Below are 20,378 nucleotides of genomic sequence, written 5' to 3' on the forward strand. Positions count from 1 at the left end.
GTCAGTCATAATGAGGTGGATGAACCTGCTGCTGCTGCTGCTAAGTCGCTTCAGTCGTGTCCGACTCTGTGCGACCACATAGACGGCAGCCCACCAGGCTCCCCCGTCCCTGGGATTCTCCAGGCAAGAACACTGGAGTGGGTTGCCATTTCCTTCTCCTATGCATGAAAGTGAAAAGTGAAAGTGAAGTCACTCAGTCGTGTCTGACTCTTAGCAACCCCATGGACTGCAGCCTACCAGGCTCCTCTGTCCATGGGATTTTCCAGGCAAGAGTACTGGAGTGGGGTGCCATTGCCTTCTCTGTGGATGAACCTAGAGCCTGTTATACTGAGAGAAGTCAGAAAGAGAAAAACAAGTATCATATATTTACTAATATATGTGGAATCTAGAAAAATAGTATTGATGAACCTATTTGTAGGGCAGCTATGGAGATGCAGACATAGAGAACAGACTTTTGGACACAGTAGGGGAAGGAGAATGTGGGACAAATTGAGAGAGTAGCATGTAAACATGTATATTACCATATGTAAAATAGATAGCAAGCGGAAATTTGCTGTATGAAGCAGGGAGCTCAAATCAGGTGCTCTGTGATAACCTAGAGAGGTGGGATAGGGTAGGAGATGAGAGGGAGATTCAAGATGGAGGAGACATGAGTATACCTATGGCTGATTCATGTTGATGTATGGCAGAGACCAACACAATATTGTAAGCAATTATCCTCCAATTAAAAAAAAAAAAGCTAAGATCATGACATCTGGTCCCATTGCTTCTTGGCAAGCAGAAGGGGAAAAAGTGGAAGCACTGACAGATTTTATTTTCATGGGCTCTAAAATCACTGTGGATGGTGACTATAGCCATGAAATTAAAAGACTTGCTCCTTGGAAGGAAATATATGACAAACCTAGCATTTCATGGGCTCTAAAATCACTGTGGATGGTGACTATAGCCATGAAATTAAAAGACTTGCTCCTTGGAAGGAAATATATGACAAACCTAGCATTTAGTCACCCAGTCATGTCCAACTCTTTGTGACCCCATGGACTGTAGCCCGCTAGGCTACTCTGTCTATGGAATTTTCTAGGCACAAATACTGGAGTGGGTTGCCATTTTCTACTCCAGAGTATCATCCTGACCCATGGATCAAACCCGTGAACCTAGAAAGTGTATTAAAAAGCAGAGACATCACTTTGCTGATAAAGGTCCATATAATCAAAGCTATGGTTTTGCTAGTAGTCATGTGCAGATAAGAGAGTTGGACCATAAAGAAGGCTGAGCTCTGAAGAATGGATGTTTTGGAATTGTGGCGCTGGAGAAGACTCTTGAGAGTCCCTTGAACTGCAAGATCAAACCAGTCAATCCTAAAAGAAAAAAACCCTGAATTTTCATTGGAAGGATTGATGCTGAAGCTGCAATATTTTGGTCACCTGATGCTAAGAGCCAACTCATTGGAAAAGACCCCAGTGCTGGGAAAGAGGAAGGCAAAAGGAGAAGGGGGTGGCACAGGATGGCATGGTTAGACAGCACCAAACCGACTCAATGGACATAAATTTAAGCAAACTCTGGGAGACAGTGGAGGCCAAGGGCCTGGCATGCTGGAATTCATGGAGTCACAGAGTCGGACACAACTTAGTGACTGAATAACAACAACAATAACATGTGTTCTAGTAGAATTCATTCCAATATACAAGGATGTTCAACATTTACAAATCAAGCCATGTGATATACTACTTAATAAAATGAGGGCTTATAGTCATATGATCTTCTGAATAGGAAGATCATTTCCATTTGTCAAAAAAAGCATTTGACAAAATTTAACATACATTCATGATAAAAAACTCTGAGAAGACTGGCTATAGAAGCAGTGTACCTCAAGTAATAAAAACTACATATAGCAAGCTCACAGTTAACATCATATTCAACACTGAAAATATAAAAACTTTTCATCTAAGGTCAAGAAGAATCAAATAATGCCCACTCTAGCCACTGTTATTCAACTGAAGTCCAAGAGAGAGCAATTAGGCAATAGAAGGAAATAAAAGGTATACAAATCACAAAGAAGTAAAACTCTATTGCAGGTGACATGATATCATGGAAGACCTGAAAGACTGATCCAATAAACCATTGGACCTAATAAACAAATTCAGTATATAATCAATATACAAAATCAGTTGCATTTCTATACACAAATAATGAAATATCTTAAAAAAATAAATTAAGAAAACAATCCCATTTACAATTGTATCAAAAGGAATCAAATATCTAGAAATATATTTAACTAAGGAAGTGAAAGACCTGTACACTGAAAACTGTAAAATATTGGTGAAAGAAACAGCATATACAAATAAATTGAAAGATATTCTCACAGATTTGGAGAAATTAATATTGTTCAAATGCTCTTACTAACCAAAACAATCTACAGATTCAGTGAAAACCCAATCAATATCCCAACAGCAATTTTCATCAAAAGAGAAAAAACAATCCTAAAATTTGTACAGAACCACAAAAGACAGAAAAAAAATCAAAGCAATGTCGAGAAAGAAGAATGAACTGGAAGTACTATACTGTATGTAATATGGTTTTGGATTTCAAACCCTATTACAAAGCTATAATAATCAACAGTGTTGTATTAGCATAAAAACAGACATATAGACCAAGAAAACAGGATAGAGAGCCCAGAAGAAGCCTGCACACAAGAGGCTTTAATTTATGATAAAGAAACAACATACAGTGGGGAAAGACGGTCTCTTCAATACATGGTGTTTGCAAAACTAGATTGCCACATGCAAAAGAATGAAATTGGACCACTGTCTTATATCATCCACAAAAATCAACTCAAAATAAAATAAGTCTTGCAAGTAAGACATAAAACTCCTGGAAGAAAACATAGGGAATATGCTCCACAGTAATGTTTTCTTGGGCAATGTATTACAAAAGCACAGTAACAAAAACTAAGATAAACAAGAAAGACTACATTAAATTAAAAAGATTATTTACAGCACAGGAAACAATGAACAAAATGAAAAGGCAACATATGGAATGGGAAAAAAATATTTGTAAATCATCTCTGATAAGACACTAGTAACTGAAATATATAAAGTTCTCATACAACTTAGTAGAAAGGAAAATTGTTTTAAAATTATTTAAATGAGGATCCGATAGATATCTTCCAAAGAAGACACATAAATGACTAATAGTGACATGAAAAAGCACTTAATAGTACTAATTATGGAGGAAATGCAAATAAAAACTTCAGTGAGATACCACCATATACCTGTTAGAATGGTTACTATCAAAAAGAGAAGAGATAAGTGTTTTTTGAGGATATGGATAAAAGGGAACACTTACATTCTGTTGATGGGAATGTAAACCGGGGCAGTTGCTATAGGATACAGCATGGAGATTTCTCAAAAAACTAAATAGAACTATCATATGATCAGTTCCATTTTCTTTCCTTGGTATTTGACCAAAGGAAACAAAAAGATATCGCCATCCCCGTGTTCACTTCAGCATATTTACCAAAGCCAAGACTTGGTAACAACCTATGTTGTTTTGCTGAAAGCTTCCATTTTTGTCTCAGGTTCAAAGGATTTGTTAAAAAAAAAAAAAAAAAAAGCCACTCATTATACACAACTTCCCTGGTGGCTTGGCTGGTAAAGAATCTGCCTGCATTGCAGGAGACCTGAGTTTGATCCCTGGGTTGGGAAGATGCCCTGGAGAAGGGAACTGCTACCTACTCCAGTATACTGATCTGGAGAATTCCATGGACTGTATAGTCCATGGAGTTACAAACAGATGGACACAACTGAGCAACTTTCACCTTCACTATATACAAATAAACAATACAGATATTTACTAGAGAACTATCTAGTCTACCATTAACATAATAACATTAAAAGGCCAAAAAGAAAAAGAAACAGCAGAGGAGAGCAGTAGTACATATGCCATCAAACTGGATTTGCCAACATCCAGACTTAAACAGCAGTGGGAAGTCCTGTGTGACAGTGGTCCAGAATTACAATTGGGAAAATGTCCCAGGCAGCATGTCCCCTCTGAGGGTGAGATTCTGGACTGCTGTCACTAGGGCCCCACTTATAACCCTTAGGCAAATCTTGGAATGTTGCTAAATCCGGGGAGTGGTTGACCAGGCCTTCTCCAGGGGCATAACAATTTCCAAGATCTCCTCTTTCCCTCCCTCCTCCCCTCCCTCTCTATCTATCTATCTATCTATCTATCTTCTATCGTGTTTCTCTTCCCAGAAATCACAGCAGGTGTGGCTGACACCCACTGCAGTAGTCAGGACAGAGTCTAGGTAGGTCAGAAGCAAGGTCAGAGGCCTGCTATGCTCTTTTGCCTCTGAAGCCTGAACAAGACTATTTCTATTTTATTTTCCTAACAGTTGGCCTCATGTTTGTTTAGACTGAAGAGCAAGGAACAGGACAAAATAACACAAACAGTTTTTAGAATTCTATAAGTCAAATAACAATTCCAAATGGTTAAAATAAACAAGATAATCAAAGAAACAAGAGATTAAACAGTACAGAAAACCATTTCCAAGCAGTAGGGGATGTAGTAAAGAAAAAGTCCCACCACGAATGAGAAGTATGTTTTTGTACATTAACCTATTGGCTGTAATAGTAGTAATAACAGACTGTTTTATCAAAGTATGATTATGTTTTCCTATGACATTTTATAACATTTCAGTCTCTTCTAAAATCTTATGTCAGGGTTCTAACAAAAAGCTAATATTAGGAACAGACAAAGTAGGAAATAACATTTGAGTTGATAACATCTGAGTTTTCATAGAGGTAAAATAATAGGTGGTCCCTTTCCAATATATATGATCAATATGTGTTAAAGCATCCAGGGAAAGGAGATCCAAACTTATACACAGAGGTAATGTTCACATCATCAGTTACAATACATACTAAATGAGGGACTATTTCAAAAAACATATTGTAGGTTTTTGGAAAAACAATCCATTTACAGTAATTGGCAGAGTGCTCCAGTAAGCAGGGTTACCAAACACAAGAAATGGGTTCACATAGTAGTCCCTCTGCAGCTTTGTCACAGTCTGTCAGTAAGTGAGTGTAGTTATCAAAATCAAGACAATTTCCAGTAAAACGAGATAACCAGTATTCTTTTCCGAAAACAGCAGGTAACATATGAAACTGGCACATAACACTCATGTTAGGTACATTATAGTGACATACAGTCCCCTGACACCAGGTGTCAGCATATTTTGTAATGCCTTCAGGGATAAGTGTGCAGTGATGATCAGGAAACCATTCTTTAAATAGTTCTTTTCATGCATACATATTCAGTTCAGTTCAGTTCAGTCGCTCAGTCATGTCTGACTCTTTGAGACCCCACAGACTGCATCACACCAGGCTTCCCTGGTTTGTCCATCACAAACTCCCGGAGCTTATTCAAACTCATGTCCATCAAGTCAGTGATGCCATCCAAACATCTCATCCTCTGTCGTCCCCTTCTTCTCCAACCTTCAATCTTTCCCAGCATCAGGGTCTTTTCAAATGGATGAGTTCTTCGCATCAGGTGGCCAAAGTATTGAAGTTTCAGCTTCAGCATCAGTCCTTCCAATGAATATTCAGGACTGATTTCTTTTAGGATTGACTGGTTGAACCTCCTTGCAGTCCAAGAGACTCTCAAGAGTCTTCTCCAACACCACAGTTTAAAAGCATAAATTCTTCGGCGCTCAACCTTCAACTCTCACATCCATACTTGACTATTGGAAAAACCATGGTTTTGAACAGATGGACCTTTGTTGGCAAAGTAATGTCTCTGCTTTTTAATATTCTGTCTAGGTTGGTCATAGCTTTTCTTCCGAGGAGCAAGGGTCTTTTAATTTCACGGCTGCAGTCACCATCTGCAGCGATTTTGGAGCCCAAGAAAAGAGTGTCTCTCACTGTTTCCATTGTTTCCCCGTCTTATTTGCCACGAAGTGATGGGACTGGATGCCATGATCTTAGTTTCCTGAATGTTGAGTTTTAAGCCAACTCTTTCACTCTCCTCTTTCACTTTCATCAAGAGGCTCTTTAGTTCTTCTTTGCTTTCTGCCATAAGGGTGATGTTATCAGCATATCTGAGGTTATTGATATTTCTTCCTTCGATCTTGATTCCAGCTTGTGCTTCATCCAGCCTAGCATTTCACATGATGTATTCTGCATATCAGTTAAATAAGCAGGGTGACAATATACAGCCTTGACGTACTCCTTCCTTGATCTGAAACCAGTCTGTTGTTCATGTGCAGTTCTAACTGTTGCTTCTTGACCTGCATACAGATTTCACAGGAGGCAGGTAAGGTGGTCTGGTATTCCCATCTCTAAAAATTTTCCACACTTTGTGGTGATCCACACAGTCAAAGGCATTGGTGTAGTCAATGAAACAGAAGTAGATGTTTTTCTGGAATTCTCTTGCTTTTTCTATGATCCAGCGGATTTTGGCAATTTGATCTCTGGTTCCTCTGCCTTTTCTAAATCCAGCTTGAACATCTGGAAGTTCATGGTTCACGTACTGTTGTAGCCTGGCTTGGAGACTTTTGAGTATTACTTCGCTAGTGTGTGAGATGAGTACAATTGTGCAGTAGTTTGAACATTCTTTCGCATTGCCTTTGGGATTGGAATGAAAACTGACCCTTTCCAGTCCTGTAGCCACTGCTGAGTTTTCCAAATTTGCTGGCATATTGAGTGCAGCACTTTCACAGCATCATCGTTTAGGATTTGAAATAGCTCAACTGGAATTCCATCAGCTCCACTAGCTTTGTTTGTAGTGAAGTTGTTTGTGGCGTAAGATGGTCGAGTAGAAGGACATGCGCTCATCTTCTCCTGTGAGAACTCCAAAACTACAACTCGCTGCTGAACAACCATCGACTGGAGATCCCACCAAACTGATCCCTCCAAAAAAAGATATCCCATGCCCAAAAGCAAAGGCGAAGCCTTGGCAAGACGGTAGGAAGGGGAAAATTGTGTTTAGAATCAAACCCCTTACCAGCCAGAGAGACTCAGAGGTCTCAAACAAACCTTGTGTGCACCAGGACCCAGAGACTCCACAGTGGCTGAGACAGAACTGCGTTTGAGTGTCTCCTGTGAAGGTACAGGTTAGCAGTGGCATGCCACAGGGGCAGGGGCTCTGGGTGCAGCAGACGTGGGTATGGCATAAGCCCTCTTGGAGGAGGTCACCATTACCCCCTTCACAGAGCCACCAGAACTTACTCAGGACTGGAGAAACAGACTCTTGGAGGGCACAAACAGAACTTTGGGTGTACCAGGACCCAGGAGAAAGGAGGAGTGACCCCACAAGAGACAGACCCAGACTTGCCCATGAGTGTCCAGGAGTCTCTGGCAGAGGCATGGGTCGATGGTGGCCTGCTGCAGGGTTGGGGGCACTGAGTGTGGCAGTGCTGCATGGGACCTTTAGGAGGAGGTTGTCATTACCTTCATTACCTCCACCATAGTTTGGCCTCAGGTCAAACAATAGGGAAGGGGACACAGCCCCAGCCCATCAACAGAAAATTGGATTAAAGATTTACTGAGCATGGCCCCACCCATCAGAACAAGACCCAGTTTCCCCCTCAGTCAGTCTCTCCCATCAGGAAGCTTCCATAAGCATACATATCAGTGGACATCAAAATTCCTTGGGTCTTATCCTTTTGAGCAAGGTACTATATAATAACTGCATAGAACAAACAGTCCAATCAAACATATCAGTCAAAGACTAAGTCTGGTGTAGCTGAGATATTATTGAATCATTAAATAGCTGTAAGAAACTTTTATCACATGTTAAACTGAGTTCATGGGGTTTTGAAGTTGTAGGCATTCATTTAGCATTAAGGGTTAAAACGAGCTATATCTTTGCCAGCAACATGTATTCTAGAGGCTGAAGCTTTTACATTGACAGCACATATTTCCATTTTTCTTGTCCAGGACTCATCACCAATGCGGTATTATCTTTCTCCTGTGTAATCACATCAGCAGGTATAGGAGGGCCATTAGGCTGCTTTACCCAGTCTTTAGCTCCAATTGTACATGCTGCTTTTGAGGACCCAAACCCTCCATCACCTCTCACTGTCAATGAGGTGGGAGGTTCACCTTTTTTGTCCTTTGACAATTACACATGGAAGAATTAGCAGTTGGACAATCCGATCATGTTTATTAATATATAAATCATCCTTGCCTTCATTTTGTAAAATTATTCAGATTTCTCCTTAGTAGTCTGGGTCTATAATTTCTCCATGGACACAGATCCCTTTTAAAGCTAAACTGGAGAGTTCTCCAGATTAAGCCAAAGTGTCTGGGAAGCATTTTGATTCCATTATCAGTTGAAACAGCACATATCAACCTTTTAGTAAGTCTATATTCAGATATTCAGATATAGAGTACAAATCCAGTCCAGCTGCTGCAGTAGTAGCTCGGAAAAGAGCTAGTGCTCCTGGGCTAATTTCCCAATACTCAGTTGTTTCAGGCTGGAAGTCTATTTTATGAATCTGGAAGTTTGGAGTAGTCACTCTCATCAAAGGAGTTTCTGAGTCTTTGATAGGTCTATTATTTAAAATATTGAGGGCAGTATTCAAGTTAGTCTTTCAATTTTTATAAGAGTCCTCTCTAAGTTTAATTAAGTGCTCTTTAAGCAAACCATTCACTCTTTCAATTAAATCAGCAGCTTGAGGATAATAAGGAATATGAAAAATCCATTGTATATTATGTTCCTGGGCAACTCTTGTCTTAACTTATCTTTAAAATGTGACCCATTGTCACTCTGAATTTGAAGTGGAACTACATAATACAAATTAATTATCTCCAATGTTTTAATAGTGTTAGTCTGATTAGATTTCCCAAAGGGAATGGCCACTAAATATCCAGAATAGATGTCCACAACGGTACACACATATTGGCATTCTTTGTCTCAAAATAATGGGCCAACACAATTTAATTTGCCATATTTGTCCAGGCAACTTGCCACGTGCTAACTGTCCTTTGACTAGTTGTGGCAAGATTTATGCTTAACATGTTGACAAACTGGACATTGTAAAATAACAGATTTAATGAGATCCATAGTTAAAGAAATACCTTGATCCTGAGTCCACCCGTATTTTACTTTTTTTCCAGATGGCCACATTTTTGGTGTGCCCACAAAGTCAAACTTTTTAAGTCACTTAAGCCTGGATCAACTTCTACTGCTTGAATTTGGGTTTCTTTATCTGTAATAGAGTTATATCATCATTCCGTAGAATTTGGAACATAATGAGCATATACATGAAAAACTGAAATGTTAGTAGTTTGAACAGTTCCCCAAATATCAGACCATAATTCCTTTCCCCATAGCTCTTTGGAGGGAATTTGCTAGTTATTCTTTACCCATAGAGGAAACCAACTAGCCAATCCATTAACTAGTGACCAAGAATCAGTGTATATAGGGCATTCAGTTAAATTCTCTTGTTTTAATACCTGGTAAACAGCATATAACTCAGCAAATTGGTTGCTTTTACCTTCCCCAGTTATTATCAGTTATAGTAGTAGTTAATAGATTATATGCCATCACTTTCCGATAGCAAGTGTATCCTATATATTTAGCTGATCCATCAGTAAACCATGTATGTTGTTTCTCTTGTGGTTTATTGACTTAAATCTTGTTCACATCTGTCATCATTTCTTTAGGATAGGTTTCCAAGAGTGGAATTACTATATTCCAGAGGAAAATTTGGTTTTAATTGATAAATTTATTTTTAAAAATATACTGATAATGTACATTCTCACTAGCAGTGAATATGAGTATCTGTTTCTTAATAAATTCTTAATAGAATGGTAAATAAAGCAGTGATATTACTAAAGCAATCTCTGGTTCAGATGTTCAAGCCTGATTTAGAAAAGGCAGAGGAACCAAAGTTTAAATTGCCAACATCCGTTGGATCATAGAAAAAGCAAGAGAATTCCAGAAAAACGTCTACTTCTGTTTCATTGACTACACTAAAGCCTTTGACTGTGTGGATCACAACAAACTGGAAAATTCTTATAGAGTAGGAATACCAGACCACCTTACCTGCCTCCTGTGAAATCTGTATGCAGGTCAAGAAGCAACAGTTAGAACTGCACATGGAACAACAGACTGGTTCCAGATCAGGAAAGGAGTACGTCAAGGCATATATTGTCACTCTGCTTATTTAACTGATATGCAGAATACATCATGTGAAATTCTAGGCTGGATGAAGCACAAGCTGGAATCAAGATCAAAGGAAGAAATATCAATAACCTCAGATATGCTGATAACATCACCCTTATGGCAGAAAGCAAAGAAGAACTAAAGAGCCTCTTGATGAAAGTGAAAGAGGAGAGTGAAAGAGTTGGCTTAAAACTCAACATTCAGGAAACTAAGATCATGGCATCCAGTCCCATCACTTCGTGGCAAATAAGACGGGGAAACAATGGAAACAGGAGAGACACTCTTTTCTTGGGCTCCAAAATCACTGCAGATGGTGACTGCAACCATGAATTAAAAGACCCTTGCTCCTCGGAAGAAAAGCTATAACCAACCTAGACAGAATATTAAAAAGCAGAGACATTACTTTGCCAACAAAGGTCCGTCTATTCAAAGCTATGGTTTTTCTAGTAGTCATGTACGGATGTGAGAGTTGGACCATGAAGAAAGCTGAGTGCTGAAGAAGTGATACCTTTGAACTGCGATATTGAAGACTCTTGAGAATCCCTTTGACAGCAAGGAGATCAAACCAGTCAATCCTAAAGGAAATCAGTCTTGAATAATCATTGGAAGGACTGATGCTGAAGTTGAAGCTCCAATACTCCGGCAATCTTATGCGAAGAATTGACTCATTGGAAATGACCCTAATGCTGGGAAAGATTGAAGGCAGGTGGAGAAGGGGACAACATAGAATGAGATGGTTGGATGGCTTTACTGACTTGATGGACATGAGTTTGAGCAAGCTCTGGGGATTGGTGATGGACAGGGAAACCTGGCATGCTGCTGTCCATGGTGTCACAAAGAGTCGGACATGACTGAGCTTTTTTTTCTTTTTACTGAAATAAACACAGTGATTTATTTATAAATGAGAACAAAAAAAAAAAAACCAACAATGAACTGTATTTCATAAGTTGAAAAAGGCGACATTAATAGTACTCATTACACAGCCTTTTATTTTTCTTCAAATTTGGAAATTTTTGCATTTTAGTTTTATAAAATGAGAAGTTGAGAAGTCAGCTTTGTAACCTAAAAATATTTACTTACTAAAACTATGTTAGCACTTTCACAGATGATACAAAAAAGATGAGACAAACGTGCATTTATAGAACTATGTGTCAGTCATTGCAGATCCCTGTGGAGGGAATTCCCAATGACCTCATTTGTCTGTGAGGACACAGAGCAATTCTCGTTTATATGTACACATTCATCCAACTTGTCCAGCATGATCAGCACTCCATTTCTTGATGGTTTCCTTCTATTAATGTGTATGTCCAGTTGTCTGCTTCTTAGAGCAGACATTTACATTCCTCACCCACCGGCCATGGGAGAAGGATTAGGGCCCTACAGATGATCAATTCACACTGAGCGAGTGAACCGAACCTCCTTGCCTAGTGAAAGCAAATTGATTCCCTAATTGTTCTATAGGTATAGTGAAGAAAGCATTGACTAGATCAAACATCGTATACCATTGTCCCGGATGGCTCTGTATTCATTCTATTAAAGTTACAGTATCAGGGACTGTAACTGTCAAAAGTAGAGTTACTTTGTTTAGTTCCTGGTAACCCAGTCATTTTCTGAGAGCTGTCGCTTTTCTTTACTGGCCATACAGGATTATTCCGTTCAGTAGATTTGGTAGTTCACGTTTCAACCTCTCACAAGTCATGTATAGTTTTAGTAATTTCAGTCTGTGCCCCAGGAATTCGGCATTGTTTCAGTTGCACTAACTTAGTAGCGGCCAGCAGTTTTAGGGAGGCATGATTACCTTCCTCACGATTACAGGAGATGCCAGCTTGCAAATTGAAGGCACACACTCCAAATTGATAACTCCTCACTTCTAAAGTCATACTGGCCAAAATATCAGTCCCAATTATAGATTCTGGTATAGGGTCAATCATTATTGAATAAGGTCTTCGAGGTAACTGCCCTATTATTAGATCAATTTTAGTTTGTGCAGCTTCTATTTGTTTACCCTCAAGGCCAGTTTTTATCACTTTAAAATTCTTGGGATTTCCACAGATCAAAGAGTTCTCTGCCTCCGTATCAGTTAATGCCCTAACAGTCATTTGTGAACCATTTTCCAAAAAATTATTACTTTAACATGAGGCCACATATCTTTCCTAATCCAAGAATTTACCAGAGTTTGGCTCGTGAGTCATTGTTTCTTTTTATTCTTTCTCAAATCTTTCCATGGATAAATGGGCTTGGGGAATAAATCTGAGTACTTAGACTCATCTTCACCTTCATCATCATGAGGTGGGTTATCCCCTTTTGGTTCCTTTTTCCCATCCTTATTTTCCTTGTTTAGAACAGTATCCTGAGAAGTTTTCCTGACATCTCACACATTTGCGCAATACATATCCCGTAACTCTTTAGTAGGAATTTTATCAATTTTCTCCTTAGGAACTCCCTCCTTAAGGAAAGCTGTGAACATCTCCCTTCTAGATATCTGTTATGGCTTTTATCCTGTTCTCTGTCTTCCTTCTTTGCAAAATTCCATTCTTACAAATCACCTAGTTGTTGAACTTTATCAATTACTTCATTAAAGGGAGTGCCAGTCTCATTTAACAAAAGGGTTAAGATAAAAAGTTTGTAGCTTGGAGGAGCCATTTTAAAAATCGTGTTTCTTATTTGTACTGTAAGAGGCATATGCCTTTCTTCATCTGTACGCTGCATAAAAATGGCACTTTTCATAGCTTCCTCCTTCAATCTCTGAACACAATCCTTTAAAGTATACCAAGGCTGATCACTCCCAGGCAAGGCGGACTCTAAAGGATATTTCTTAAGACACCCTTCAGCCACCACTCTAGCAGATTTGAGTCTTCAGGACTCTGTGGTTTCTGTCTCTAAAAGCCTGTTGCACAAAAGAGTCATCGCTGATAGAGCCAAATTTGTTTGCTTCCTCCTCATCTCTGAGGATTCCAACAGCCCCAGCATCATATACGCATGCTACCCAAGAAATGAGGGGCTCTCTAGACCTCTGAGGAAATCTACTTAAAATGTCATTAATTTCATGTTGGGTGTAATCCTCTAGGGTATCCTTCCTTATAGCATGCCCCTGGGTGTCAAGTTTTCATCTTCCGATGCCATGCTGGCTGGGCATAAAACTTTGAGAGTTTAGGTTTCTCCCCAGCTTCCACAGAGCTAGATATAGATCATGCTCCCAAGCCTGTATCCTCATCTGTCTCCAAGCTATTATCCCAGATATCTCCATCCCAAACATTGGGGCCCCAATCAACCCCCGCTTTAGCTATTGTCAGATGAACTTTTCTTTTTATTAACTTTACCACACCGCTTTCGATATTTAGCTTGTGCAACCTTTACAGCAGCTTTTTTGGCTACCTACTAGAAAGTGGAGACTTGGTCAGCTAAAATATAATTTTGTCATTGTAACATGGACAATCAATCATCTTTGCAAATCACGTAATTTTTTTCCAACTGTAACTTTTCATTAGCCAATTTTAATTTAGCTTTGTGCACCTTATGGTAGGCAGAGAGGAGGATCCAGCCTCTCTGACCCAGCGTGGTACATTGTTTTCTTTCTCAGTTGGCATGAGCTGGAAGCATTCAGCAACTTCTAAAGGTTCAGCCTGCTTTAATTTAGGGTTCCAATTCTCATACAATCCAGTGAATATGCCCTATTCATTAGTTAAGGTACAATAAGGTGAATCTTCCCATCCAGGAATAAATACGTCATTAACCTTAATCTCCTTCCTGAACAATGGCACAAATCCTGCTCACAGCACCAATTAATGTTTTGCTGAAAATTTTCACTTTAGTCTCAGGTTCAAAGGATTTGTTAACAAAATAAGCAATTTGTTATATACAAATAAACAATACAAATATTTATTAGAGAACTATCTAGTCTACTTTTAATATACTAACATTAAAAGAAAAAAAATAGAAATAGCAGAGGAGAGCAATAGTACATATATTACCTAATTGAATTTGCCAACATCCAGACTCAATCACCACTGGGTGTCCTGTGTGACAGCAGTCCGGAGTTTCAAATGGGAAAAGGTCCCAGGCAGTGCTCTGTGGGTGAGACTTTGTATTGCTGTCTCTGGGCCCCCATTTATAATCCCCAGGCCACAGATGGATATCATTATAAGTCTAAGAGCAAAACTGCAGTTCTGGTATTATGTTAATTTTTACAATGCTGTTTGCTTTGTTCTGCAAATCTTGGAATGTTAAGTTTAGGGAGTGGTTGGCCTGACCTCCTCCAGGGATTTAACAAATTCCAAGATCCCCTCACTATCTATATATTGCCATTTCTCTTCTGGGAACTCACAGCAGATGTGGCTGACACCCACTGCAGTAGTCCAGACAGTATCCAGGAAGGTCAGAAGCAAGGTCAGAGGCCTGCCGTGCTCTTTTGCCTCTGAAGCCTGAACAAGACTACTTCTATTTTATTTCCCTAACATACGTATCCACTGACAGATAAAGAAAATGTGATACAGTTACACACACACACAATGGCATGTTATTCAGTCAGAAAAAGGAAATCTTGCTATCTATAACATGATGAACCTTAAGGACATTATGCTAAATGAAATAAGTTAGAAAAAGAAGGCAAATAATACCTTATCTCAATATATGTGGAATTTAAAAAAAGTAAATGAGCTCATAGATACAAAGAACAGATTGGCAGTTGCCGGAGGTTTGGGCGCAGTGGGTTGGAGAAATGAGTAAAGGTGGTAACCAAGTACAAACTTCCAGTTTTAAGTAAAATAAGTCCTGGGGATGCGATTTACAGGATGGCGACTATAATTAGCAACAATGTATTATATATTTGAAAGTTGCTAAGAGAGTATTTTAAATGATCAAGTTAACTTACTGTAGTAATCATCACACTTTATGTAGAAAGTAAAAGTGAAGTCGCTTAGTCGTGTCCAACTCTTTGCCACCTAGGGACTGTAGCCCGCCATGCTCCTCCGTTCATGGGATTTTCCAGGCAAGAATACTGGAGTGGGTTGCCATTTCCATCTCCAGGGGATCTGCCCGACCCAGGGATCGATCCCAGGTCTCCTGTAGTGCAGGAAAACTCTCTACTATCTGAACCACCAGGGAATCCACACTAAATGTAGATACATGAATAATTATGAGGTACACCTAAAACTAATAAATACAATGTTATGCATTAATAGCATCTCAATAAAAATTTAAGAGTATCATTTTCAATAAGCATTATTTAAAATGCATAGTATTGGATACTTATAATGTTCTTGGTTTTGTTGAGATTCTTGAAACAGTTTTCTCTCAAAAGGAGCTCTTTGATGTTAATCATTTGTATTCTGATTTTTTAAAAATATGGTATTCTAAAGCATACATTATTGAGATTATAAAACCCCCCAAACAGATACATACATTATACAGCACTCCATTTATAATTTATGTATAAAATAAGTTATACGTATTTGTGAAATATATGTATGTCTTTATCATTAAATATAAATTAAGAGATTTATTGCTTGATAACTCTTCAGTTTTTTCAAAAGGAATGTCTTTAATTTTCTTCTTTCCTTTTTGTCTTTAAATGGAAGTCTACATTATAACCTTAAAAGCAGTATAAAGTGATGATGATTACTCGGTTTATTTTTAGCGTATGAGGCTATGACCAGCACTTATTCCTTTCCATATTTCAAAACTTAATAAAGACATAACCATAGATTCTTTGTCTTGTTTTCATTTTGTAAGTAACCAGAAGAAACTAAAAGATTATATAAAGCCCTCTGAACTCATTTTAAAGATAAAAAAGATGATTTTTGAGATTTTTTGAAGAATTTTGAGATTAAGCTGCTTAATGAAACACTTAGATAATAGATCTCGTCTCTTGAGTCAATTAAAATTTTTCTCATCAGACGTTGACTGGGAGATGACAACGTCAAGGATGGTTCTTTTAAAGGTAAAGTCCTGTCTGAATTAGAGCAAAGACACTTAAGAGAGGGCATAGTGACAAAATTTGTGAAGGACATCTCTGAGTAATAGTCTATCCACAACAATACAAGAGAGTGGTTTTGGTCTCTATACATATCATTTAACCCATTTCAGCCACTATTTGGTGGCTTCACCATCACCATCCTATGACCCAGGTTAATGAGGGCTGTGGACATGTGGGATCATTCATTGCTCCTTCCTGGCTTTAAGCAAGGAGAGGTTTCCAAAGTGTGATTCAATAGGGGAAGCCCTTTGGTAACATACCACATGGGTGTCAGTATATAGAACGTCTCTATTTCCCCCCATAAAGACATTAGCCCCCACTAAGGTACACAGTGCACTTAGGATGCCAGTGGTCTAGATGTCCTGTGACTTGTAGTCTTGGTTGCCAGGCACCTCTTTCCCTTGTCTAATCCCACTTCCCCCTTCTGAACAACCACTGCTGAGTTAAACAAGGGCACCATGAACCCAGGGCGAGTTCGAACTCCTCTTCCATTTTCACTCTCTCCCTTTTCACATGTGCTTATTGAGAGAAAGCCCTCTCGCACCTTCCTCACACAGTGCAGAAAGAGAAGTGATGAGTGGTTTATATAACAAAATCTTAAGCCCGTTTACTTAATATAATATTGTAAGGCACATAAATGTAACAACCATCCTATATTCCCCTCTATAGTTGGATACATGAACAAGTAGACATTTTCTGCATACACTTAGCATGACTGTGACCATCGGCAGCACTGCACCATCCCTCACAGCAAAGTCTCCCTTTCTGACGTGGTCTATGGTATTAGGAAGATATGAGCTGTTTTCTCTTCCATGTCTCACATAGATACTCATAGATACTCTTAACATAGATACTGAATTTCTCAGTACCTTAATACCATTTCCTCCTAGTTTTCTTTGTCTTTTTTTCCTCTGCCTAGATCATCTCCAAACAATTTTCCTTTTCCTTCTCACTATTCAAGAAATATAATCTAAAGTAATGTCTAAAAAATGTAAGTCTAAAATGTTTAGATTCAAAATTCTTTTAACATAGTGGTGATTATGGTTTCCTCTTCTGTGGTTTTAGTCCTGATAAGTAATGAAACCAATAACAAACATAAAATTAAGAACAATCTTTGATAGAGAATACACTCTGCAGCAGAGGATACTGTTTTATCTTCCGTGTCTCACATGGATTGTTTAATTTACCAGTACCTTAATAACTTCCCCTTCTTCTTTTTCCCTTTTTTCTAATGCTAGTTCATCTCTAAACACCTTGCCCCATGTAATATGAAATATCATCTAAAGTAATTTCTAAACATATTTTAGTCTAATCTGTATTTTTAACATAATGATGATTATGGTTTTATCCTCTATGTTTTCAGTCATTGTACGTATTGAAACAAATAACAAATATGAAATTAAGAACAGCCTTGGACAGAAGATTTACTTTGCAGTAGAAGATACTGATTGCTGTACCCGATATTCCTGTCGGGGCTTTAGGCCTTTTACCATGAGGATTCTTGATCTTCTAGGCCACGAAGTCATAACTCTGGAGAGACCACTAAGATTTAACTGGTGTTGTATCCCCTGCTGCCTTCAGGAGGTCAGTGAGCAATTACCAGAGTACTTTGTAAAGTAGTTAAGCAAAAATTTTCACCCTTTCAGTGAAGCTATAGAATCAAATGAGATTTAAAGGAAAAGTGGTCCACCAGCTATTGGTTTATGCTTGAGAGTGAACTGTAGGAAAGGCAGATGGAAAAGACTGAGCAATTAGCCCCATATTCCAGAGCAGTGTGCCCCCTGGGGGTGAGATCAGAGATCTCAGAGACTAGACTTTTTGATCTTCAGGGAGAGCTGAGAAGGTAGGGCATCTTCGTCAAGCCCCTAACCTGAAATGATCATGAGGGCCTGACCAAACCCGGAGGACAGCCCCATAGAGAATATCTTTAAATGCCACTCCAGAGGCAAGTGAACAGAAGAGTGAGGAAAAGAACAGATACATTCATGTCAAAATTTTCCAACCTACAGAGAGTTAACTTCTGAGTATCTCAATTCCTGTGTTTTTCAGTTCTCCATTTGAGGAAAAGTAATACATTTGGGAAAACCACCATATCGTTCAGGTATGACCTCAATCAAATCCCTTATGATTATACAGTGGAGATGATAAATAAATTCAAGGGATTAGATATGGCAGACAGAGAGCATGAAGAACTGTTGACGGAGGCTTGTAACATTGTACAGAGGTTCATAACATTGTAAAGGAGGCAATAATCAAAACGATCCCCAAGAAAGAGAAATGCAACGAGGCAAAGTGGTTGTCCGAGGAGGCCTTACAAATAGCTGAGAAAAGAAGAGAAGCGAAAGGCAAAAGAGAAAGGGAAAGATATGCCCAACTAAATACAGAGTTCCAGAGAATAGCAAGGAGAGATAAAAATGCCTTCCTAAGTGAACAATGCAAAGAAATAGAGGAAAACAATAAAATGGGAAAGACAAGAGATTTCCTCAAGAAAATTGGAGATACCAAGGGAACATTTTATGCAAAGATGGGCACAATAAAGGACAGAAACAGCAAGGACCTAACAGAAGCAGAAGAGATTAAGAAAAGTTGGCAAGAATACAGAAGAACTATATAAAAAATCTTAATGACCCAGATAACCACAGTGGTGTGGTCATTCACCTAAAGCCTGTAGTATGAAGTCAAGCGGATCTTAAGAAGCATTACTATGAACAAAGCACCTGGAAGTGATGGAATTCCAGTGGAGTTATTTTAAATCCTAAAAGATGATGCTGTTAAAGTGCTGCACTCAATATGCCAGCAAATTTGGAAAACTCAGCAGTGGCCACAGGACTGGAAAAGGTCAGTTTTCATTTCAATCTCAAAAAAGACAATGCCAAAGAATGTTCAAACTACCATACAATTGCACTCATTTCACATGCTAGCAAGGTAATGCTCAAACTCCTTTGAGCTAGTCTTCTGCAGTATGTGAACCAAGAACTTTCAGATGTACAAGCTAGATTTAGAAAAGGCAGAAGAACCAGAGATTAAATTGCTAACATCCACTGGATCATAGAAAAAGCAAAGGGATTCCAAAATAATATGTATTTCTGCTTCACTGATTATGCTAAAGCCTTTCCCTGTGTTGATCACAACTAAGTGTGGAAAATGCTTAAAGTGATGGGAATACCACACCACCTTACCTATTTCCTGAGAAATCTCTATGCAAGACAAGAAGCAACAGTTAGAACTGCACATGGAACAACAGACTGCTTCCAAATTGGGAAAGGAGTATGCCAAGGCTGTATATTGTCACTCTGCTTATTTAACTTACGTGCAGAGTACATCATGCAAAATGCTGGACTGGACAAAGCACAAGCCAGAATCAAGACTGCTGGGAGAAATATCAATAACCTCAGGTATGCAGATAACACCACTCTTATGGCAGAAAGCTAAGAAGAACTAAAGAGCCTCTTGATGAAAGTGAAAGAGGAGAGTGAAAAAGCTGGCTTAAAACTCAACATTCAAAAAATGAAGACCATGGCATCTAGTCCTATCACTTCGTGGCAAATAGATGGAGAAAATGTGGAAACAGTGACAGACTTTATTTTTTGGACTCCAAAATCACTGCAAATGGTGACTACAGCCATGAAATTAAAAGACACTTGTTCCTTGGAAGAAAAGCTATGACAAACATAGACAGCATATTAAAAAGCAGAGACATCACTTTGCTGACATACATCTGTACAAAGCTATGGTTTTTCCAGTAGTAATGTACAGATGTGAGAGTTGGACCATAAAGAAAGCTGAACACCTAAGAACTGATGCTTTTGAACTGTGGTGCTGGTGAAGACTCTTGAGAGTTCCTTGAACAGCAAGAAGATCAAACCAGTTAATCCTAAAGGAAATCAACCCTGAATATTCATTGGAAGGACAGACGCTGAAGTTGAAGCTCCAATACTTTGGCCGTCTGATGCAACGAGCCAACTCATTGGAAAAGACTCTGATGCTGGGAAACATTGAGGGTAGGGGGAGAAGGTGGCGATAGAAAATCAGAAGGTTGGAGGACATCAGCAACTCAGTGGACCTGAGTTTGAGAAACTCTGGGGGACAGTGAAAGACAGGGAAGCCTGGCATGCTGCAGTTTATGGTGTTGCAAAGAGTTGGATTTTGATGGACTTATTTGATGGAATATAGACTTAGCAACTGAACAACTCTATACCTTTGAGTCCGTGTAATAGGGCTATGCAAGTTT

General features: G+C 38.9%; 1 protein-coding gene across 4 annotated transcripts in view; it reads left to right on the forward strand.

The window, feature by feature from the left end:
- LOC145539804 (phospholipid scramblase 2-like) overlaps positions 1-20,378 on the forward strand; it is a 63,301-nt gene that overhangs the window by 26,249 nt on the left and 16,674 nt on the right. For all 4 annotated transcript variants that reach the window (XR_014077967.1, XM_081573964.1, XM_081573963.1 and 1 more), the window contains one exon: positions 17,511-17,731. Coding sequence is in view for 3 of the 4 variants with exons in the window: in XM_081573964.1 (XP_081430090.1) it covers positions 17,511-17,731 (221 nt within the window). In the remaining variant the exon portion in view is untranslated. The remainder of the gene's footprint in view (positions 1-17,510; positions 17,732-20,378) is intronic.

This window comes from Giraffa tippelskirchi, chromosome 2 (genome assembly GCF_054371585.1).
Source record: "Giraffa tippelskirchi isolate mGirTip1 chromosome 2, T2T-mGirTip1v1.2.pri, whole genome shotgun sequence".
NCBI classification, from domain to species: domain Eukaryota; kingdom Metazoa; phylum Chordata; class Mammalia; order Artiodactyla; family Giraffidae; genus Giraffa; species Giraffa tippelskirchi.